This window comes from Epithele typhae, assembly GCF_022376455.1.
Source record: "Epithele typhae strain CBS 203.58 chromosome Unknown BXZ73scaffold_21, whole genome shotgun sequence".
NCBI classification, from domain to species: domain Eukaryota; kingdom Fungi; phylum Basidiomycota; class Agaricomycetes; order Polyporales; family Epitheliaceae; genus Epithele; species Epithele typhae.
In genome coordinates, this window is record NW_025954212.1 from 139,712 (window position 1) to 161,687 (window position 21,976).

General features: G+C 59.7%; 7 protein-coding genes across 7 annotated transcripts; 2 read left to right on the plus strand and 5 right to left on the minus strand.

The window, feature by feature from the left end:
• Window positions 1-147: 147 nt before the first annotated feature.
• Window positions 148-2,046, plus strand: BXZ73DRAFT_77211 (uncharacterized protein; the record flags this gene model as incomplete). The annotated part of the gene is made up of 6 exons (XM_048022618.1): window positions 148-229; window positions 323-743; window positions 1,006-1,073; window positions 1,179-1,536; window positions 1,714-1,753; window positions 1,942-2,046. The coding sequence occupies 6 exons, from the start codon at window positions 148-150 to the stop codon at window positions 2,044-2,046; spliced, it is 1,074 nt and encodes a 357-aa protein (XP_047878305.1).
• A 681-nt stretch (window positions 2,047-2,727) lies between these two features.
• BXZ73DRAFT_77212 (uncharacterized protein) lies at window positions 2,728-5,299 on the minus strand (the record flags this gene model as incomplete). Its single annotated transcript, XM_048022619.1, has 4 exons — window positions 2,728-4,080; window positions 4,171-4,493; window positions 4,557-4,647; window positions 4,715-5,299. The coding sequence occupies 4 exons, from the start codon at window positions 5,297-5,299 to the stop codon at window positions 2,728-2,730; spliced, it is 2,352 nt and encodes a 783-aa protein (XP_047878306.1).
• A 2,724-nt stretch (window positions 5,300-8,023) lies between these two features.
• BXZ73DRAFT_2615 (uncharacterized protein) lies at window positions 8,024-8,263 on the minus strand (the record flags this gene model as incomplete). Its single annotated transcript, XM_048017726.1, has 1 exon — window positions 8,024-8,263. A coding segment is annotated over one exon (240 nt), but the record flags the coding sequence as incomplete, so codon positions are not given.
• Window positions 8,264-9,134: 871 nt separating this feature from the next.
• BXZ73DRAFT_46207 (uncharacterized protein) lies at window positions 9,135-9,950 on the plus strand (the record flags this gene model as incomplete). Its single annotated transcript, XM_048019654.1, has 1 exon — window positions 9,135-9,950. One exon carries the CDS (start codon window positions 9,135-9,137, stop codon window positions 9,948-9,950), a length of 816 nt encoding a protein of 271 aa, XP_047878308.1.
• Window positions 9,951-11,161: 1,211 nt separating this feature from the next.
• BXZ73DRAFT_100972 (uncharacterized protein) lies at window positions 11,162-11,854 on the minus strand (the record flags this gene model as incomplete). Its single annotated transcript, XM_048014741.1, has 1 exon — window positions 11,162-11,854. One exon carries the CDS (start codon window positions 11,852-11,854, stop codon window positions 11,162-11,164), a length of 693 nt encoding a protein of 230 aa, XP_047878309.1.
• Window positions 11,855-14,144: 2,290 nt separating this feature from the next.
• On the minus strand, window positions 14,145-16,080 carry BXZ73DRAFT_77215 (iron permease; the record flags this gene model as incomplete). The annotated part of the gene is made up of 7 exons (XM_048022620.1): window positions 14,145-14,618; window positions 14,675-14,943; window positions 14,993-15,249; window positions 15,303-15,411; window positions 15,464-15,506; window positions 15,561-15,703; window positions 15,756-16,080. 7 exons carry the CDS (start codon window positions 16,078-16,080, stop codon window positions 14,145-14,147), a joined length of 1,620 nt encoding a protein of 539 aa, XP_047878310.1.
• A 2,115-nt stretch (window positions 16,081-18,195) lies between these two features.
• BXZ73DRAFT_89727 (uncharacterized protein) lies at window positions 18,196-21,914 on the minus strand (the record flags this gene model as incomplete). The annotated part of the gene is made up of 8 exons (XM_048025375.1): window positions 18,196-18,660; window positions 18,716-19,539; window positions 19,616-20,638; window positions 20,696-21,047; window positions 21,100-21,195; window positions 21,244-21,351; window positions 21,647-21,826; window positions 21,882-21,914. 8 exons carry the CDS (start codon window positions 21,912-21,914, stop codon window positions 18,196-18,198), a joined length of 3,081 nt encoding a protein of 1,026 aa, XP_047878311.1.
• Window positions 21,915-21,976: the final 62 nt, after the last annotated feature.

A 21,976-nucleotide genomic window follows, 5' to 3' on the forward strand; every position in this document is an offset into this window, starting at 1 on the left:
CATCTCAACGGACTGCTCTCCAGCTCAAACACCACGGAAGCCCTGCCACCCGACATCAGAGCTCTTCCCGTCGGCCAGCTCGATTCCCTCCGCTTCAAGACCAACCAGATCGTCGAGTCCACCCAGCTCCCCCAGCGTACCCCCCACATGGGCGGCGCCAACCTCATGCCCCCCTGGCCCGAGATCCTCTCCAAGTACGACATCGAGTCCTCTCCCAGTCCCACAGCCTGTAGATGACTCTCGCGGCCGCGCACCAGGCGAGCACCGCTGCGCAGGGCAACCCGTACGAGCGGATCGCGCTCGCGCCGCACGGGACGCGCAGGTAGACGGCGAGTTCATCCACCACCTGCGGACGCAGCCGACGGTGGACGTGCTGCGGGCGGAGAAAGACGCGGTGCAGCATCTGGCAGGGCGCGTGGACACCAAGGGCTCGCTGGGCACGCGGCGGGGGCGGGGCTGCGGGGCCGACTCGGAGGCCACCCGGAGTACGAGGACGTGCTGTGGGAGTGCGAGGCAATCCGGGTGGAGCGGGGGACGCGGGCGGTGGAGCTGTTGCGGGAGAGGTACGATTGGAAGTCGCGGGTTGAGGTGGACCAGGAGGAGCCGGAGGACTGGGAGCCTGGACTTGGCGGGGACGGAGCTGGGATGGGTGAAGACACGCCGAGCGGGGGGCAGAGCAACGACAGCGAGGAGGAGGATGAACCGGAGGAGGTCCTAGGCAATGGGGAGCACACGCCGGAATGGTTTGCTACACCAATGGCCTGAGTCGCTGTCCTATGCTCGCGCGGAGATCATCGATGAGGTCGAGCGCAAGTGCCTCGGCGGCTTCGAGTGAGTCCCGAGACCATCGAAAAACTTTGCCGTACTCATCCAGGCACTGCAGTGCAACCTCTTATGTCGTGCGCACCGACAACGGCACCTCGGTTTTGCGTCGACCGCTGCATCTACAAGCTATTCACCGATCTCCTTCACGTAAATGAGCTTCTCAAACTCATCCGACTCCAGCGCCGAAATCCCCGCACCCGGAATCCTCGACTTTGACGGACCATTGTTCCTACTCCTACATGCTCCTCGTGCGCACCAAAGGCCTGTCGCTTGTCCTCGCACGCGCCCTCGGAAAGCTCTCTTCACGCCAGCTCGTCATGCTCGACCTCCGTCTGGGCTCGACGTCCGTCTAGGCCAGGACCTCAAGCAGACGCATGACACGATCCAGATGGACTGGTTTGGGCTCTTCTCACAGTCAGCGAACGGACTGTGTGACTGGCAAGAGACGTTCACGTCGAGCGCGCTCGACCACGCGGAGACGGTGGGCACGTACACGGTCCACACCTGGGCGTATTGTGCGCGATCGGCTTCTTCCACCTCGACAACTGCGAGGTCCCGTCGCTCGTCACCCCCACCGGCGACCATGCGACGACGCTCGTCGACTTCGGAGGTGACGTCGTTGGGGTTGGTCGGACATGCGCTGTGGGGCGACCCGCTGCTGGAGGCGATGTGGATGGCACCAAACCAGGGGTTCGTGGAGCCCTACCGGGGGTCCGCCAGTGCCGTTCGTGCGGCAGGAGATGAAGCGGCTGTGGTACACGCTCTTCCTCGCGGTCTTTGTGCTCGCGGGTGGTCTCCAGCCCTTTGCTTCCACTTTCTCCTCACCACCAAGTCAACCTTCTACACCCCTTATCCAATCCTCGCATATGCAACCGATCGCCTTTACAGACAGCACGACACGCACCCACGGGGTTCGCCCGCACTTAGGGTGAGTTCATTGCGTCGCCAGTTGCGTATCAGCCGTTTGTAAGTCACTTTGACCGCCCTTATTCCCGTCCGTGCGTTGATCGACGACTGCACACCATGGTTCTGGGGCGACATACGAACTTCAGGTCCGCGCGCTCCTCTTCCTCGCCCTGTGGTCGCTGACACCATGCGATCTCTTTCTCCCGACAGCACTGCGAAGCCGGCACGACCTTCGGGCGCGTCTTGGGCACGGACACGGACGTGAAATGCCACGTTGTTTCCACATCGGCGTACATCAGTAACAAGCAAACGTGAAATTCAGTGTGGAGCGATCAAAGTACGTCCTTTGTAGGTTTCAAACTTCGTCAATGTGCATCCACATACACGCGCTGACACTGGCACGCGTCCTCCAGACGCCCGGCTCCGCGCTCGTCCATGCGACTTGGCCCCTCGTGCCGACTCCGTGCCGCCTCTACTCCCGCCCCGAAAGACGTCGCGACAACGTCGCACCATATCGGCGCCCACCAAGACGCGACACGACGCGTCCCTCCGACGAGCCTCGCACCCCACGGGCCACCATCCACCTGCCCCGTCGCGACGCCGTGCCGATCTTCACGATCACTCTATTCTCATATTTTATACACGCATTTCCAGTTGTTCCTTCTCTCTTCATGCCCCCGTATACCGCAGTCCACAACCTCCACGGTCGGCCTTGTTTCAGGACATCCTCATAATGCAGTTCGCCAAAACACTCCACTTCGTAGCTACGTTGTTTCCTAGTCGCTTTACATGCATTTGGCTCAGATACATCCCGTTCGTTTCCCTCGAATCTCCGTGCGTGCTTGTGGGCTCAACCTCGTCTCGTCTTCGCATCAGCTCGCCTTCGCCTCACCTCAGCCCGTACTCGTCACCCCCTCGTCTCATCGCGTCTTCTTCGTCGCCCGTCGCCCGTCGTCCTCGCCATCGTAGCGCCCGCGCCCCTCAGTCCGACCGCGTCTATTTCCCTCTCTTCCGTGTTCGCGCATCCCTTCCCCTCCCTCCTCCGCGGCGCCTTCGGACGTCTTTCCCCCTGGTGCTCGTTCCTTCGTCCGAATTCCCGAGCTTCACGCTTGCACCTTCACTCTTCCTGAATCTTCCCGGAATGAGCGTCGCATCGTTCCGACAAAAGCGCACGACCCCGCGCGAATCCGACCATACGACCATCGACCCGTCGTACGTGACTGCGACTTGACGAACGTCTTCTTCGTTGTCGAGGGCAGGAGTTCGGTAGAGCTTGCCATGCCGCGTGCTCCAAAACCACCCTCCGCGGTACGGTGGATAATCAGGCCGCTCAATAGCCGCGCCGGGGAGTTCACAGAAGATCTCCGAAGGCCGCTCGCCTCCGAATGGTCCAGAAAGTATCTCTCCGGTTGCGGAGTCCACGACGCACAACCACGGGGCTGCGGTTGGAGTATCGGAAGGCCCGGGTGTGTCGACGAAACATAACGCGCGAGTCCCGTCCGCGGATAAAATTTTGGGAGTGAGCCCACGCTGGAGTGGTAACAACGCCGGAGGTGCAGTAGCAGAGCTACGTGCGTCTTCTTCGACGGAGTATGCCACCAGGGTATCGCGATTGGTCATTGCGATCACAGTGAATTCGCCGCGCTCGGATCCGCATCGCAGCACGACTTGTAACAAAGATTCTTTGGCATCGTCAGGGTTCAAGAGGTTGTCCAGGATATTCATCTTCCCTGAAACCAGATCGATGACGAGGACTTGGTGCCACAAGTGGATCAGAGCATAATCGGAGATTATTGACATGTGGACGAATTGGTATATCGAGTATAGTGCTGGAGGAAGGACAACCAGGCCTAGACGAGTCGAGCCCTCCGCATCCCAAACGTGAAGGGTCATTGAGGACATCAGGGCGATGATTCGGGAGCTATCCGGGGACCAGCCTGAGGCGATAATGGCTTCGCCCTCGAATGGCTCGATGATTCCCGTTTGCTGGGGCCGCTCGCTGTCAGAGCCACTGTCTCCCTTCTTGTCAATGGGAGGGAGATAGAAGGTGGCGATTAGATTGCAGAAACGAGCGAAGAGGCGAGTGTTTGACGGAGAGAAGTCTAGCCGCGTATCGAGGCCCCCTTGTGGCAGTGTGCAAAACAAATGCTGTAAAGTGAGTTGCCCACCGGCACGAATGTCCCAGATATTGATTGACTGCCGTTCCTTCTTTGGGGCTCCCATGCTGGCTGCCCACCTCCCGTCCCGAGAGATAGTCAGATGCTCCACCTTTGTGGAATGCCCAAACAATTCGGGAAAGCACCCTTCTGTGAATTTACTGGGATTTAGCGAAGGTTGAACGATTGCGTACTAGGCAGAAGGATACACACCAGAATACACGAACTCAACCAACAAAAGCTTCAACTCATGGAGTGATGCAAACACATCCTCCAAGCATACCCTCCATAGGTTGACGAAATTCCGCATCGAATCTCTGACTATAATTTTGACTCCTTTCGTTCCAAGGAAGCGATGGTCTTTCACAAGCTGTGTGAAGTCGTGGAGGGCCGTTAATTGATCACTGCTGCCCTCCGAACCAATGATATGGGCCATAGATGCGTCTAGAGTGATCTCCAGAGCCTGTAGCGATTCCGGGAGACCAGGGTCCATTAGCGTGTTCATTCTCTGGAGCCATGCGGGTTTGGAGAAGACTTCTGATTCGTCGCTCTCGGCGACTTCCACAGAGAGACGTTCAAGACTGGTGCAGTCTTCAAGTGTTAAGCCTGCAAGTGTCGACAAGGATGAGTCAGAAGCTCCATGGTGTACCAATGAACGCATATATGTACCTTCTACAATGAGCCATTTCAGGCTGAGCTCAAGGTGTGTCAACGTTGACCAATTTATGGGGCGGAACCCGGGCTGGTAACCGCCATCAAGCTGTGGGACCCATAAAATTCAGTCTTCTCCATTATCTTCATGCAACTAACCCCCCGTCTCATCTCACCTTAAGATGTGACAGCCTCCCGCGCGTTCTTATTGAGATGAGTGCTTGGTCGGGGGAGGGAGCTTTACAGTAGACCCGGAACAGTTCAAGGGACTGGAGGGCGGGGAACGCATGGGCTAGTCGGTACGCATGGAGTGGTGTGGGAAACTCAGAGTCGACGACGACCAAGGTCTTGACTGCGGTGTACTGCCGGAAACAAGCCAAAAGAGACGGTGGAAATGCACTTCTGCAGGATTCAATTTCCCATGTGTTGATATGTGCGAGATATGGGAGGAGAACGACAGGTGCAACCCAGGGGGCCGACTTCTCCTTCGACAGTCGGAGCCTAACGGTGCGAACCCACAGACACAACTCCGGCAAGCGTTGAAGTGTTTCACAAATCGAGTGAAGTTCCTTCAAGTCGGAAACCTTGACCATTCTCCATATGTGGATGCGACTTCTAGGGAGCCATTTCGTGTGGACTAGGGCGCAGGAGGTGAGCGTGGTGAGGGCAGAGCGGCCTCTGATCGTGGCGAGGTCGGTTTCGGCGCCGAGTGTGTCGATCACCTGCTCGGCGACTTCTATGGGAAGACGCTCTGAGGCCATCGAAGAGCAACAGGGTGGATTTAGAGGGCTGATTGCTGTCCGATGAGACGCAGATGTGGTGGGAGTCACGTCGGGTTGTGCGCGCGCTACACAGATTCAGGCCAGGGCGGACGCGGTAGCGTTGTTCAGGCTCCGCGCCAACCTTGTCGGCGGGGCAATTCTGGATCCGAATCCCAGTTCGCGATCGGCGCAAACTCGTCGTTCCTTCCTCTGTCCTCCCAGTTGTCAACTGGTGAAGGAAGGGCGACGAGCTATCTTGATCAAGCGTATGGATGGCTTTATTCGTCTCAAGTCGCGCCTTGCAACTTGAATTCGCTCGAACGGCTGTAGTCGGCAGGTGGCCTACCATGTACTGACCCTGCACCCCGCCCCAGATATCGAGGGTGGGCTTTGCACGCTTCGTCTCCAGCTGCCCGTCGCTCGATGTCACAAAGACAAGCCATTTGGGTGCGAGCGTATATATGTCTACATCCGGGCCTGAAGGCCTGACCCGCCCACGTCGCCCATCCAGGCTCTTCCCCACCCACACCTCCCCACACCTCTCTCGTCATCTCGCACCGTTGTCCAAATCACGATGCAGGTCACCCTCCGCCGGCAAGCATCCACAACCACCCGCGGCCGGGCCTCAGCAGAATGACACCCACGCCCACCGCGCAGAACGCCTCCGCCGCCGGTCCAAGCCCAAGCCCGTCCTCCCCACCGCCGCCGCCGCCTCTTCAGAAACCACGCTCTGCACGCTGCGACGCAAGGTCTCCCGCGCGTTCGCCACCCTCGTCCGCCGTGCGCGCTCCACCCCCGAGGGCCCGACCGACGTGCGCCCCCGTCCCCGCCCCCGCCGCCGAACACCCACGCGCGGGAGCTCGCCACGTCCGCTCCCGGCGACGAGTCGGACTCGGACTCGGACTCGGATCACAGGCCGAAGACCCCGCGCCCGAGGAAAGAGGAAGGGAAGATCTGGAAGCTGTGGAGCGTACCCGTCGGTGTTGAAGCGACGCGGCTCGTGAACCTTTGAAGTCTCGGAGACAACGACACAAGGCCAAACGCACCTACGGAGAAGAGGGTATTTTTGGTTCCTGTTCGATATCCTGTTCATCAGCATGTGGTTTCTCTCTCTGAGACGTGGACTCTGGATGAGAACGAGTTTCGGGTTGACCGTCCCGTTGTGCGTGAGAGCGATCGGCTGGCGGCACGACGCCGTGATGCGCCTCGGGGCAGACTGGCGGCGCACTAGTATGTAGAATCTTGTTGAAGCCGAAGACCGTCGGGCCGCCTGTGCGATCCCCGCTTGAAGGCTCGGTGCGGAGGATATGTATATTGCAGCACCGAGGGACGCATATACTGACCCCTTGATGTGTCCTGCACGGACTTCCAAACGTGCCGAGGACACAAGTCTGTGGAGAGACGTTGGTCAGGCTCACGAGTCACATATAGATCGCATTGCAGTTCACTCGAACAATCAAGCCAATGTCCGCAATCTCCGGGGGCTCGCTGGGGCTAGACACGCGTCGTATCGCTCAGCTCGGTCTACCGTCTTAGGCCGCCTCTTCTCTTTTGTTCCATGCGACCATGAGCGATTAGTCCTTGAGGAGCCGCGGGCTCCGTGTCAAGTCATTGTTCCGGGCCTTGGGACCCGAGTACTACCTCGTACAGCGGGCCGTCGAGCAAGGTCCGGTGGAGGCGTGCTATCGAGGTCAAGAAGGTGAGGCCGTGCCAAAGGGGCGGCCCATCGTTTCGAGCGGAGGAATGGAATGCAGCGGGGACGACGGAGGGCTACCTCCGCCGAGCCCCCGCGTCGCGGCACCATGCGGGTGGACCGGCTTGTTTTGCAATCTCAGCGGGCGAATCTCCGTCGCAGGCGGGGGAGGCTGGAGAGGATGCGCCAGCGAGTGCGAGTGGCCCCGCGACGCGTGTGGGGATCGGCCATCGGGGGAGGCTGCATCGTGAGTTGTGCGCTGGTCAGTACACCGAGGCGCTCGCAGCGTGGCCCAGGCTGGACGAGGCACACGCGGAACGGGGCGGATGGAGGGACGAGGGGATACGGGTTGAGACGGGGCCTCGCTGGCGGTCGGAGGTGGCTGTATGTGCTCAGCCAGAGCTCTGCGCGTCTGGTGTGGCAAGAGTACTCGGGAAACCACGTCGGAGGAGCGGACAGGTGAGCTAGAGCGTGGATGGAAATGAGTGCGGCGGCTGAGAGGGAAGGGAGGAGGAACACACCGCGGTATTCAGTGCGACGAAGCCGCGCGTACCCCGCCAGATCGGACAGGTCACGTCGAAGACGCTGTGGGCCGACTGCGTCGACCTCCCCACGTACGAGTACATCCGGGCCAAGTTCACGGCCTCTATCAACGGCGGTCGCCCTCGATACGTTTCGCCGTCCAGGACAGGTCATACCTCGTCGGTTTCCCTGACTTCGTGGTCGCCGCCGTCGGGTCGCTGTAGATCCCGTCAGTATCGAAAGGTACACATATGATGGGAAGCGTCTTGAAAATGGTAGAGGTTCTTGGGGTAGGTGGTCTTGTCGAGGTCGTCAAAGTCACGACGCTCGGCGTGGTCGACGTCGAACGTGTGCTTGCTGGGGTCGCCCAGGTGGCTCATCCGCTCCCACCCACACGAGCCGGGCTCGAGCCGGAAAGCGAAGGGGTCGTATCCGGCTTGCTCGTCTTGCATGATCGAGGGCCCGTAGAGGACCCTGAGGGGTTGTCGAGTGCCGCACATCGCCTCCCTCACCGCGATCCCGGTACGGTCCCAGAAAACAACACGGAAGCGAGCACCGTCGACGAGGAGCGTGAAGTGGAAGAGGCGGTGCTGGTGCTTGAAGACGAGGTCGGCGTGGGAGAAGAGCTGGCGGCGGAAAGCTTCACGCGGGAAGGCAGTAGACTCGGGGTTGTACGTCTTCTCGTCGTCCCAAGGGTCGTTCTGGGTCCAGCCGAGCTTGAACTTGATCGTGAAACGCTGTAAGCTCCAGATGGCGCCTATAGGGCTCTTGAGTAAAGTAGCCGTCCCCGGTCCGCTCTCCTACGTCTCGGACGTGGTCCTCGGAGAGGCCAAATATGGCTCCGGGGGGAACAGGATGCGTTTTGTTAGCATTTTCCTGTCGAATCATGCATACATTCAACATAAGACACGAGACAACGACGGCCACGAGCGAGGAGACATACCCAGGCATCGTTCATGTCTTTCTCAGCCACCGTTAAATTGTCGGTGTGGAAATCGTTCTTGGGCCTAAGATGGAGGCGGCCCAGGATGCTCACGATACGGTTCGCGGGGAATGCTGTCTCGAAGTCCTTCTGGTCGATCTTGAGCATCAAGTTGTGCACGAACTCGTCGACGGTCAGCAGCTTGGTGCATTTGGACGACCTCCCCAACATCAGACCTCGGGCGGTCGGGGAGGTGGGCCGAACACCAGTGACGTCCGTGTTGGTATACGTAGGGACGGTACCACTCCTGCGAGGGCTCGACACGTCGCCAAGCGAAGATGCAGGTCCCGCCGTGTCTTGAGAAGGTGGAGGGGGGCCGAACTTGGCGGCCCCATTGGCAGCATCACCGGAAGGCGGGGCGGAGTATTTGTATGTTTTGCGAGGGTGGTTGGACCGCGGCCAGGGTGGCACGTGAAACGGCTGCTACAAAGGAAACAGAACGAGTCAGCGGCGTCCCTAACTAGTATCCAGCTGAATACCACCGACCGGGAGACGGACAACGAAAATGCGGGAGGGCTATAGTTCTCCGAGGCGATGTGGTTGGGACGAAGAACAGTGCTAGGCTCAAGGCAGAGCGCGCGCGGCCCACCGTTGGGCGTCTCTCTAACTCTCCTCTCTCTCGTCTTATCCTCGCCGCCATGAACCATCTCAACGGACTTCTCTCCAGCTCAAACACCACGGAATCCCTGCCGCCAGACATCAGAGCTCTTCCCGTCGGCCAGCTCGAGTCCCTCCGCTTCAAGACCAACCAGATCGTCGAGTCCATCCAGCTCCTCCAGCGCACCCTCAACATGGGCGGCGCCGCCATCATGCCCCCCTGGCCCGAGATCCTCTCCAAGTACAACATCCTCCTCTCCCAGTCCCACAGCCTGTCCATGAGTCTCGCGGCCGCGCACCAGGCGAGCACCGCCGCGCAGGGAAACCCGTACGAGCGGATCGCACTCGCACCGCGCGGGCCGCTGTCGGACGCGCAGGTGGACGGCGAGTTCATCCACCACCTGCGGACGCAGCCGACGGTGGACGTGCTGCGAGCGGAGAACGACGCGGTGCGACACCTGGCGGGGCACATGGACACCAAGGGCTCGCTGGGGGTGCTCGGGCACGCGGCGGGGGCGGGGCCGCGGGGTCGGCTCGGCGGCCACCCGGAGTACGAGGACGTGCTGCGGGAGTGCGAGGAGATCCGAGTGGAGCATGACTTGCGGGTGGAACGGGCGACTCGGGCTGTTGAGCTGTTGCGGGAGAGGTACGACTGGAAGTCGCGGGTGGAGGTGGACCAGGAGGAGCCGGAGGACTGGGAGCCTGGGTTTGGCGGCGACGGGGCAGAGACGGGTGAAGACACGCCGAGCGGGGGGCAGAGCAACGACAGCGAAGAGGAGGAGGAGCTGGAGGAGGTCCTAGGCAATGGGGAGCACACACCGGAAGGATCTGCTGGGCCTGCTACACCAATGGCCTAAATTTTCTATGCTTGCGCGGAGGGAATCCGTGGTCATCGAGGAGGTCGAGCGCAAGCACCTCGGCGGTTTCGAGTGAGTCCCGAGACCATTGGAAGACTTTGGTGTACTCATCCAGGCACCACAGTGCGTTCACCCCCATAACCTCTTATGTCGTGCGCATCGGTGACGGCACCTCCAACCTGCTGGAAGTCGCACCGCCGTCGACCGCTGCGTCCATGAGCTATCCGCCGGACTTCCTCCCTCGCGCATACGAGCTTCTCAGACTCATCCTCCACTCCAATACCGGAATACCCGCACCCGGAATCCTCGATTTTGACGCCTTCGGGTCCGTCGTTCCCTACCCGTACTTTCCCCTCACTCATCCCCTCGCGCGTACCTCCGGCAAGCTCTCTCCACGCCAGCTCGTGACGCTCGACCTCTATCCGGGTCAGGCCGCTATATCAAGCGAATGCACAACACTTCTTCCTCTTCGACGACTGCGAGGTCCCGTCGTTCGCGTCGACTTCGATCCCGACACGGACACGGATGTAGAGGTGGCGGTGATGCGGATGGCGCCCTCGCGAGGCGTTCGTGGAGGGCCACGGAGGCCCGCTGGTGCTGTTGGTGCGGCAGAAACCGAATCGGCTGGCGTATACGTTCTTCCCCGCACTCGTTGTGCTCGCGGGTGCTCTCCAATCCTTTGCCTCTATTTCTTATCATCGCCAAGTCAGCCCTCTACACCCCGTGCCACCGGTGGCGCGCCACGAACTGCAGGTCCGTGTACCCCCTTTTCTCGCTCCGCGGTCGCTGACACCTTGCGATCTCTCTCTCGACAGCACTGCGACGACGGCACGGCCTTCGAGCGTATGTCGGGCTCGCCTCCTTGACCTACCCCACTCTGCCACCTCCATCCTGAGAAACCGGAGCGCGGCCTCGACGTAGCTCACCACGACGATTGCGAACGCGCACCCATTTGCCGCGACGCCGCTCGTGTGCGCGGTGCCATCTCTGTCCCCGGTACCGACGTGGTCGCGGAGAGGCCTAGGGCGTAGGCTTGTCGGACAAGTTAGCTCGCGGCCGTGCAAGTCGACGTTGCACATATACATGCGGTGCTCTAACGTACTACGATAGGACCATGTAAGGCCGCGGTGTTTCTACATCGGCGAACATCAGTAACAAGATGACGTGCAAAAGTTCAATGTGGAGTGATCAAGATACGTCCTTTGTAGGTCTCAAACGTCGCCTACGTTGCGATGGAAGCGCACGACCCCGCGCCGATCCGACCATACGACCATCGACCCGTCATTCGTGACCGCGACTCGATCAACGCGGTGTTCGTGCACGTCGAGAGCAGCAGCTCGGTAGAGCCTGCCATGCAGCGTGCTCCAAAACCACCCCCCGCGGTTGTACCACATGCCACGGCTGTCCCAATACCGCCTGATATCCCTTCTGTGGTCTTCGCCAATGATTTCCGAAGGCCGCTCGCCCTCGAATGGCCCCGACAGTATCTCTCCGGTGGCGGTGTCCACGACGCAGAACCGCGGCGGGGCAGGGGTACGAGGTCCCGGGAAAGGCGGCACCGCGCCGACGAAACACAACGCGCGAGTCCCGTCGGCGGATAAAGCCTTGGGAGTGAACCCGTGGAGTGGTGACAGCGCCGGAGGTGCAGTACTGGAAGAGTCAAGTGCGTCTTCTTCGCCGCGGTCCACCACGAGGGTACCGTCTTCGGTCAGTGCGAGCACGGTGAACTTCTCGCCGCGCTCGGGGTCGCATCGCAGCACGGCTTGAGAAACTGCGTGGAGGTTGACCATTGGACGGGGGTGAATTTCTCCTGAAACCAGATCGACGACGTGGACGCGGCTGCGGTTCCTAAGATCGGGGTCGCCAGTGAGGTGGATCAGAGCGTAAGGGGGGTTTATTGACATGCTAGCTCTGGTAAGTGTGTCTGAGAAAGAAGGGAAGTGAAGCTGGCGAAGGAGAGTCGAGCCGTCAGCATCCCAAACTTGAAGGACCATCGAGGACATCAGGGCGAAGATTTGGGCGCTATCCGGGGACCAGCTTGAAGCGACAATCTCTTCGCCCTTGGTTGCCGCGATTGCTCCCGTTTCCCGGGGCTCGCTGTCAGGGCCATCTCCTCCCTTTTCAATGGGCTGAGGGAGACGGAAGGTGACGATTTGACAACGGAAACGACTAAAGAGGTGATTGCTCGACGGAGAGAAGGCTAGCGTAGTACTTGCATCGCTGTCCGAGGAGTCTGGGAGAGTGAGATACCAGCACTGTAAAGCGAGTCGCCCTCCGGCGCGAACATCCCAGATCATGATTGACTGGTGTATGCGTCTCGTCATTACTGAGGATCCCCTGCTGGCGCTGGCTGCCCACCTCCCGTCCCGAGAGATGGACAGATGCTTAACCTCTGTAGGATGGCCGTAAATTTCGGGTGAGGACCATTCTGTGAGTCCAGGATTTAGCGGAGGTTGAACGATTGAGTCAGCAGAAGGATACACACCGGAATGCACGAATTCAACCTGCAGAAGCTTCAGCTTATGAAGTGACGCAAATGTACGCTCCAGCCATGCCTTCCATATGTTCACCAGATTCTGCGGCGAGTTTCTGACTATACATTTGACTCCGTCCGTTCCAAGAAATACATGGTCCATCACAAGCCGTGTGAAGTTGTGGAGGGTCATTTCTTGATCGCTGCTGTGCTCCAAACCGATGTAATGCGCCAGAGATCTGTCTAGAGTGATTTCCAAGACCCGTAGCGATCGTGGGAGACCAAGGTCTATTAGCGCATTCAGTTTCTGGAGAAACATGGGCTGGGAGAACAGTCTTGCATTGCTGCCCGTGATCAGTTGCACAGAGAGACGTTCAAGACTGGTACAGCTCGCAAGTGGCAAGTCTGCAAGTGTCAACGAGGGTAAGTCTGAAGCTTCATCGTGCGGTGAACGTGTGCACGTACCTTCTACAATGAGCCATTCCAGGCCGAGCTCAAGGTGTGTCAACGTCGAACTACTTCCAGAAAGGACCTCGAAAAGCTGCAATTCTTGATTTTCGGGTCTGAACTCGTGACCGACAAGCTGCAGAACTCATATAATTAAGTCTTTTCCATCCGCGTCTTCGTGCGATCAACTCGGCGTCGAGTCGTCTCACCTTGAAATGTGATAGCCTCCCGCGTGTTCTTATTGAGATGAGTGCTCGTTCCGGGGAGGGAGCTTCGCAGTATACCCAGAGCAGTTCAAGCGACTGGAGGGCGGGGAACGCATGAGCTAGTCGGTACACATGGAGTGGTGTGGGAAATGCAGGGTTGTCGATGACCAAGGTCTTGACTGCGGTGTATCGCCGAAAGCAAGCCAAGACAGCCGGTGGAAATCCATTTCTACAGTATTTGATTTCCCATGTGTCGATGTGTGCGAGATACGGAAGTAGAACCACAGGTGCAACCCATGGGAACGAAGGCTCCGAGGGATCCGAGTAGAACTTGGATTTTCCGATGAGCTTAACGGAGTGGACCAACAAACCCAAGTCCGGGGAGCGTTGAAGCGTTTCACAAATCGAGTGGAATGTCTCCAAGCTGGAGACCTTGACTTTTCTCCATATGTGGACGCGACTTCTGGGGAGCCATCTTGTGTGGACTCGGGCGCAGGAAGTGAGCGTGCCAAGGGCGCGGGAACCTGGGAACTTGTCGAGATCCTGTTGGGAGCTGAGTGCGTCGAGATCAGTTTGGACACCGAGTGCGTCTATCACCTGCTCGGCGACTTCTATGGGGAGACGCTCTGAGTCCATAGAAGAGCGGCAGGGTGGATGTTGATGTTGAGGGCTGATCGTAGACCGAAGAGACGTAGATGTGGTAGTAGTTACGCCATGGCCAGTACTTCGTACCCAAACGCGCGCTACATGACAGGTTCGGACGCTGAGCGCTGAGCGCTCGTGCTGCGGGCGTCTTATGACCTGCCCCTCACGCCCTCCGCCGACGAGCATGCACAACCACCCGCGTCTGGCCCTCAGTCGACGACGTCAACGCCCACCGCACAAAAGGTCTCGGCCTCCGTCTCCACGGCGAGCCCTCCAGCGCGCCCGAGCCAATCCGCGGGTCTGAGGTGCAGATGGGCAGCCACCTGGAATGATGGGAGAGTGAATTTCTGCAGACAATTTTTGCGTTTTCACGGGCTTGATGCGAACCCTCAGGCCGCGATGTACCCTCTGGAACCTGCCCCACTACACTGCCTCTTCGCTCAGCTCCGCCGCCCGCTTCTCGTCCGGCTCCTCTGAGTCCCGCGCCCCTTCGCCCGCCTTCCCGCCCTCGTCGAGCCCGTACGCGTCGTCGGTGTGGCTCTGCATCGGCACCTCGCGCATGAGCGCGACGCTGAGCGCGCCCGCCGCGCAGAACCCGAGCATCGCCTTCCACACGCTCGCCATGCTCGTCGCGAACGCCGCCCGGACCTCGTCGCGAAGCGGCTGCGGGAGCGTCGCGATCGCCGGGATCGCGGCGTACGCGATCTCGACCCCGGCGGGGAACGCCCGGAGGAAGTCCGCGGGCAGGTTGGCCTTGAGCTCGTTCTGGAGCACGGAGGCGGAGATCGCGACGCCCCACGTCTGCGCGAACGTGCGCGCGAAGTTGTAGAACGCGAGCGCGGAGGCAGAGCGCGCCACGGGCAGGGGCGCGAGGATGGGGTACACGGTCGTCGCCCACTGCAAAGTCGCGTCAGCTGGAGAGAAGAGTACAGATGTGGAGGGGTGGTGCGTACGATCACACCCAGGCCGACGGCCGTGATGATCTGGAAGCCGACCCACTCGCCCGTGGACGAGTCCGCTTTGAGGAGCGTGAGCAGGCCGAAGCCGATGAGCAGGAAGGCCCAACCGATCACGTTCGCGGGCCGGTACTTCTTCATGACCCTCACGAGCACCCCGAAGACGATCGCGAAGGGCGACAGGATGAACGCGGTGGGGAAGATGTCGACCGAAGATCGGATAGGCGAGGCGTCCTTGCAGGCCTGGAAGTAGACGGGTAGGTAATCTATTAATGGGGTCAGCAGCGCTTGACGACGCAAATAGCCAGAACCCACAGATGAGAGCGATGCTGGCAATCCCGTGGAAAAAGGTGCCAATGTAACCCGCGAGACTGGTGCGGTTCGCGAGGATGTCGAGGGGCAGCGCTGGATGCTTCGCGAAGAACGCCTCGTAAACAAAGAAAAGGAAGATAAGGAGAAAACCGAGGATGAGTGGCGCGAGGACGTGTGCAGAGCTCCAGGGATAACGGATTCCTCCCCATGTGAGCGCGACCAACGCGAGCGTCGTGCCGGCGATGATGATGAAGTTGCCCCTGAGCGCACACAGTCAGCTCTCGTTGCAGTTGGTGGATAAAAAGATGCGTACACAAAGTCAATGCGCGATATTTTCTCGCGCAAACTACCCTCTGGAGTTCGGACGCGGAGGAATATCATGGCAAGGAAGAACGCGATACCGGCCAGGGGGAGGTTCAGATCTGGTCACACGATTATCAGATGCGGTCGGGAGCATATCGAAGCGATACTCACAGAACAGCCACCTCCACGTAACCTTCTGCGCAAACGAACCACCCTGTTAGACGGGTAAGCTAATTGAGCATTGCGTCGACTGAGGGAGATGACATACAATGACGGGCCCGACGCCAGCCGCAAATGCCCAGGTGAGCACGAGCAGACCTTGGTAAAGACCACGCTCGGCTAAAGGGACTAAATCCGAGGTGATGATCGAGGCCAGATTGATGATCCCTCCGCCGCCAATACCCTGCACCGCTATAGAACGCGGTCAGCGAACGAGTTCAAACGCGACTTGTCGGACACTCACTTCGTGCAGCGATGAGCCAGTGCATGTTTTGAGCGGTGGCGCAGAGGAGACTGCCGAGAAAGAAAAAGCCGACGCAGGCGAGCATGATTGGACGGCGGCCGATGATGTCGGCGAGCTGGCCGGTGAAGGGGAGGATGGCGGCCGCAGCAAGGTTGTAGGCAGCACCGACCCAGACGAACTCCTCGCCTCCGTTGAGGTCTTTTGTGATCGTCGGAAGCGCAGTGGATACGGCGGTGACATCGAGAGCGCTGAGGAAGTTGCAGACGACGACGGAGGTGTAGGAGAGCCAGAAGACAGAGCCCTTGGGCCTCGCGGCGGAGGACATGGCGGCCGAGGTTGAAGTTGGCACCAGAGAGGCAACCTAAGCTATGGAAAAACGAAGGTACAAAAACAGAGGGGACACCACGGGGGGCGCGTGGGGGTGCGCAGAGGAAGCGGCGCTTTAGCTTGGAGAAGAGTCAAGACCTATGAAGACACTACTTAGGCTGTGCATGGATATGGTGACGGAGCGCGGTCGGAATATGATGTTAGGGCCGGCTGCGACGCGAGCGCATCAGAGGCCCATTCATGTCCGATCTCGCCTTGATGAAGTCTGAATCCAACCAGCTCTCAAAAAGGCAGAAAGGTGTGACATAACTCTTCTGCCGGTTGAGCTCAATTTTTGGTCTCAGAGTCCATCAAGTAAGTAGGGGGTGGTGGTAGGGAGCTTTAGAGTGATGATCAGCGTTGAGCGTGTGGGAGGAGGAGGCGGGCTGAGGCGTGTGATTCGTGATTCAGCCAGACGGGCGATCCGCGCAGATCCGGCGTCTGTGGCGATGTGCCCTCAGTTCGAGCGTGTGGCCAGATTTGCCGAGCTCCAGCACGGAATCTCCATGGGCAAGTCCCATCATTCCAGGCAGCTCAAGCGCGAGCACCTCATCCCAGCCGCATCTCGTTTCAGCTGTCACTGATCATCTGCACCTCCGACCGGGATGGCTCCCTCGGGCGCGCTGCCAGATTACGGTTCTTCGACGAAACTCTGTGCAACTTGGCATCGCCGCCACGGCGTCCATCCACTGCAGATCATATCGACCAGCAATACTTTTAGCCTGTCGTGCACTCCTCTACCAAGGGACTCCGGTACCATTTCTCTCATGGCTCCGTGTCACCAGTCTATGTCGCCAGCATCGAGCCTTGTATTGTCTCTGTGTATGTGCCACTACAGTATTCCGAAAACAGTCGACATCGGGGCACTATCTAGACTTCACAGACCGTGGCCTCGGCACGTTTCGAAGTCTATGCTTCAAGGGGTCCGGGCATGCGTCCCTCATACATATCCTTTGCGCCGAGCCTCCGAGCGAGAATCATACAGATGGTACGACGGTTCCCGGTGTGGGTGTCCCCACTGGAGATCTCAGGGAAAGATGTCGGAAGGCGCACTCTCGAGGATACGCGGTCGGCGATGGGAATTCAACGAGCGCTCGTCGGCGACAGCCTTTCCGACGCTTTACATAAGCGGTCGGCGAACGGCCCGGTGCGGAGCGCGGACGGCTCGGCCACCGACTTGGTCGAGTCGGTTCCGGACTCTTTACGGTGCGATCGTGAGTCTGTTTTTGGTGATCAGTTGCGAGGTTCCTCGGCAGTGTAGATGTATAAGTGCGGTAGTTCGACGCTCCATAAGGCACGTTCTTTCTCCCCACCACTCAGCCGAGTCAGTTCGAGGGCGACTACCCGTTCTGACGCATCTCGATTCCCGCATCCCGCTCTTGCATCACGTTCATCTTTACCTCGTCTCTGTCAATGCTCACTCTTAGACTCAACGCGCGGCGAGTAGGCGATCTGCCAACGGCCGGTATCACCGATCCCAGCATCGAGCGCACATCGGTATTCGAAAATATTCACCGGTCACCGTCGACATCTATTCTCTACGGGACTCCCACACCAGCTTGATATCAATCGATTCTACATAGAGCGCCGCCTTATGTACGGCGCCGCACCGCCAGTTGATCGCTCTCGCGCACAACGGGACTGTCAACCCGAAAGGCGCTCTCGTCCAGAGTCCACGTCTCATCCCGAAGAGAGTGCAGCTAGAGAAACTAAGCAGGATATCGAAACAGGAACCAGAAAACACCCTCTTCTTTCCAACAGACGTCTTTGGCCTTGGCCTTTCTTTCTTGATTGCAAGTAGCTGTATTCGAGACCTCACGAGAGACTACGGATTCCTCAGACCACCCCAGATACCTAGAGTAGATATTAGGCTGGAGACAATTCATCTCTTCCTTCAGCAGAGTAATGTAGAAAGTACATGGTGGAAATGCCCCCTTCTGCCGTGCTCTCGCCGTGTCCAGATAAACCATGTGTCCTTGTATATCAAAGAGACTAGCACCATGTGGTTTAAAGTAATATAAGTACCTGCACCCGATATCCAACACCCGCCGACAACACACTCGAACCAAGCGACCTACGCTCTCGCCCCCTTCTTCGCCCTCGCCCTCCTCGCCCTCGGCACAGGCCGCTTCCCCTTCCCCGACGCCGCCTCAACCACGTCCGGCAGCTGCGGCAGCGTCAGCTCCGCCTCAATCTCCGGGTCGATCCCCCACTGCGACTCCCGCGCGCCTGCGTCCACCACCGGCCGGTTGAGCAGGTGCTTGAGCCGCGTGAGCTCGACGTGTTGTTGTGGGTTCGCATACCCCACCGGGACGCCGAGCCCGGTGCTCCCCGACGCGGGCTCGTCCTCGCGCCCATCCCCGTCGACTTCCATCGTCGTGTCCGCCTCGTTGCTCAACGATGACGTCGGCTTCGCGGCGGAGCCGGGGCGCGAGCGCGGGATGAGCTCGAGCTCGACAGGGGGCACAGGCGAGGCGCGGGCGAGGAACGCGGACGTCGGACTGTCCATCTGCGGAGAGCCAGAGAGCGACATCGCAGACTGCAGGGGCAACTAGTGAGCTGCCAGCCGAAAGTGCAGAGACGCCGTGGCACACCTTCGTTCGTTGGAGGGGCTTCAGGCGCCGCGAGTCGTGCCGCTTGAGCTTTGCAGGGCCTTCGTTCCCGTCATCCTCCGAGGGCCGCTTCCCGAGCAGGGACGTGATGCGCGCCTGGATGTCCATCGTCGCCTTCTTCACCAGCGCCCTCCGTGAAGGGGTAGACGGAGGCTCGTGTGGACTCGAGCCACCGGGGATGCGCAGCGGTGAGGGGGACTCCGAGGATGGGACCCGCCCATCAAGTGGCTTTGACGACGGTATAGACGCCTCTGCCTCAGATTGGGTTGCGCCCGGGTCGTCGGAGCTTGGTGCAGGGGATGTGCCAGGGAGTGTTGCAGTGTCCCCGGGGTCGTCCAGCAGGAGGCCGGGGCGACCAAACGCCTCGACATTCGCCTCCGTCTCCGCCTCCGCTTCCAGCTGCTCCATCTGTCCAGGGCACGGTTCATCGAGGTCGTTGTAGGAAAGCGACTGCTGCAGCCGCAGGCCCCCGTTTTCTGCGTTCGTGATGTCCACCATCATCGCCTCCGTCGCCTTCTCCTTCCCCTTCCCCTTAGTATCGACCCGCAGCGGCGGAGTAGACGCGGGTTGCGTGTGCTGCGGTACAAATGGTTCCACTGGTTGGACCTGGAGGTCGAGCTCCTCCGCATCGGGCATACACGACGGTGGTGCGAGCGGGATCTCGCCCGTCCGCGCAATGACCGCCAGCCACGCGACGTCGACGATGGGGGTCCCCCACTCCCGCGCTTTGTCCGCCTTCGCGCCGACCCCGGATGGACACAGCAGGTGCGTCGATCGGCGTGAAAAGTTCGGCGCGAGCGCTATACCTGCCGTCGTAAATCAGTATTTCGGACACAGTGAGAAGCCCCGACCGAGAACACAGAAGCAGCGACAGGCACTCACCGAGCGCACGGAGTAACCGCTTGACCCAGAACGCCTCCGCGTGGTCAAGGCCCGAGAAGCTTAGCAGCAGCGCGTCCGCCCCGGACACAGGCACCTCCGCCTCGATCGGCGCGAACGCGGCGTGCTCGCCCGGGTCGCACACGCGCTCCTCGAAGATGCACCGCTCGAGCCAGCATTCCGTCCGGAACTTCGCGCGCTCGCCCGCGTCTGGCTCCTGCTGCGCGAGCACGCTGCCGCTGACGAGGCGCACGATCGTGAGGTCGACGTCCCCGTCGTCGTCGTGCCCGACCCAAGTACCGCCGCGCTCCTCGATCGCGCTCTTCACGCTCGCGCTGCGAGCCTCCCCGAGCGCGCGGATGCGCAGGCCCTTGAAGAGCGTCCGCGCGGCGTCCGAGAGCTGTGCGTCTTCGCCTGGCTGGTCTTCCGGGGCGGCACTGACGTTGCGGCTGGGTCCCGCGATGGCGGAGGTAGAGGCGACAGGCACGTCTGCGGACATCCCGCCCTGTGCTTGGATGCTGCCGACCGAGCGTTGGAGGAACGATATGGCGCGCGTGGAGGTGGATGTGCGCTGGAAGGGCTGCCGTACGCCCACGGCAGGGGTGGAGACGTCCTTCGTGGCTGGTCTGAACGAGCGCGCGCGACTGAATGCGTTGATTGCGCTTTTCGGCGCGGGGCGGTCGTCGTCGCTGTCTTCACCACCTCTGAGGACGCCGCGTCGGGATGGCTTTGCGCGAGTCGGGGAATCTGGAGGTAATCGTGGCAGCGGTTGTGCTGAGACTTGCGATTTCGAGGGGCTCCGGACGAGGCGGCCGTTCTGGACTTCAAAGCCGCGGGAGTTGAGGACGTTCTGCCAGAGATGCAACTTCACGGCTGGGACGCGCTTCACCGACGCAATTTCCTCTTCGTCGTCGTTCGCTGGTGTAGGTGTGTTGGTGAGTTTGGGACTCTTCCCAGACATCTCCGCCTGCTGTAGCTCGGAGGAGAGGTCGTGGTCATCGTCAGCCAAAGATGAGGATTGAGCAACTAAGGGGACCGCGTGACTTGAGAACCACCGAATATGACATGATGACGACCACATACCTTTAGGTGGCTCTCGTGGAGGAGGAGGGGGCTTCGAGACTTCGTAATGATCTTCATCGAACCGGCCCCCATACTGCAGCGAGTCCCACAACCAATCCTCCCAGACAATATGTATCCGCGCTTCTCCCAGTTTGTTGAACTTCTGCGCATAGCGGACCTTCTCGCTGTTCGCCTCGCTGTCGTTTGCGCAGAGCAAGTGCGTGACGACTACCGGGCGTTCCAGCACTTTCACGTAGGTGCCTCCGCCCTTGGTGACATGTCTTCCGATCTCTTGTCGCTTGGTTACGTCTTCGATGCCAGATAGACACAGCACAACCCCAACGAAAGGCTTGAGTTGGTGCTTCTTGATGCTCTGCGGTCTCCATAAGCCTGCGCTCCACTTGTGTACTGCACCATGAACGTACCGCCTTCAAGTCCACATCATCACCCTGCTTCCATCTCGCGTAGCTCTCCTCGATCCATGACGGGTGCATTATCGGAATCCCATGTTCGAGGGCACACTGCTCTCGATTGAGTCATGGATGCAGACGGCATGAGTTGAGGCGTACCTGATACTTTGCGCTACCCGGTTCATCTGCGATCAAGTGCGTTATTCGATCGGTGAAGTCCGCACTATGTCGTGCTCCCAAAACGGCCGCGTTGGCAAATAAGATGGACTGGGGGGTGGAGAGGACCAGTCAGTGCCATGTGACGGCTGTGCCAATAGCTGAACGACAGGATCGGCTGTCATGTATGGACAGTGTATGCACCTAGGCGAGGGTAGTCTCCTGCCCTTTATTCCCCATGCGGCTTGTCCACAGTCGAGAGCTTGCATAGCACATCACTCACACCAGTGTTTAATGACAAAGCTGCCCCCAAGGACAAGAGTGATCATCCGACGAAGGGGTGAAAACGAAAGTCGTTCGAAATACTCGCAGAGATGAAATGGAGAGGATCAGTCAGGGTACTCACTTTAGTAGCATGACTGAGGCCAGTAATGCAAAGCTCAACGCCCTTCAATGGTCGAGGAGTAGGGTCGTTGGCGATGCTCTCTTCGTCCGAGAGCTGCGAGCTTTTTGCCCAAGTAGACTCGGGAGACTGTAGAGCTTTCGTGGCGCCAGGGGCGGCCGGACGGAGCTTTACTCCAGGTACCTACGTGAAGATCATGTCAATAAGACGCAAAGATCATACCGCTCTAATTACGCACTTTCTTCGACCTGTTCACCCGCCTAAATGACATCGCGACCGCAGTCTGGCAATGGATGGAGTTATGGAATAGAGGTTGCGTGTCGTCAAGATGCA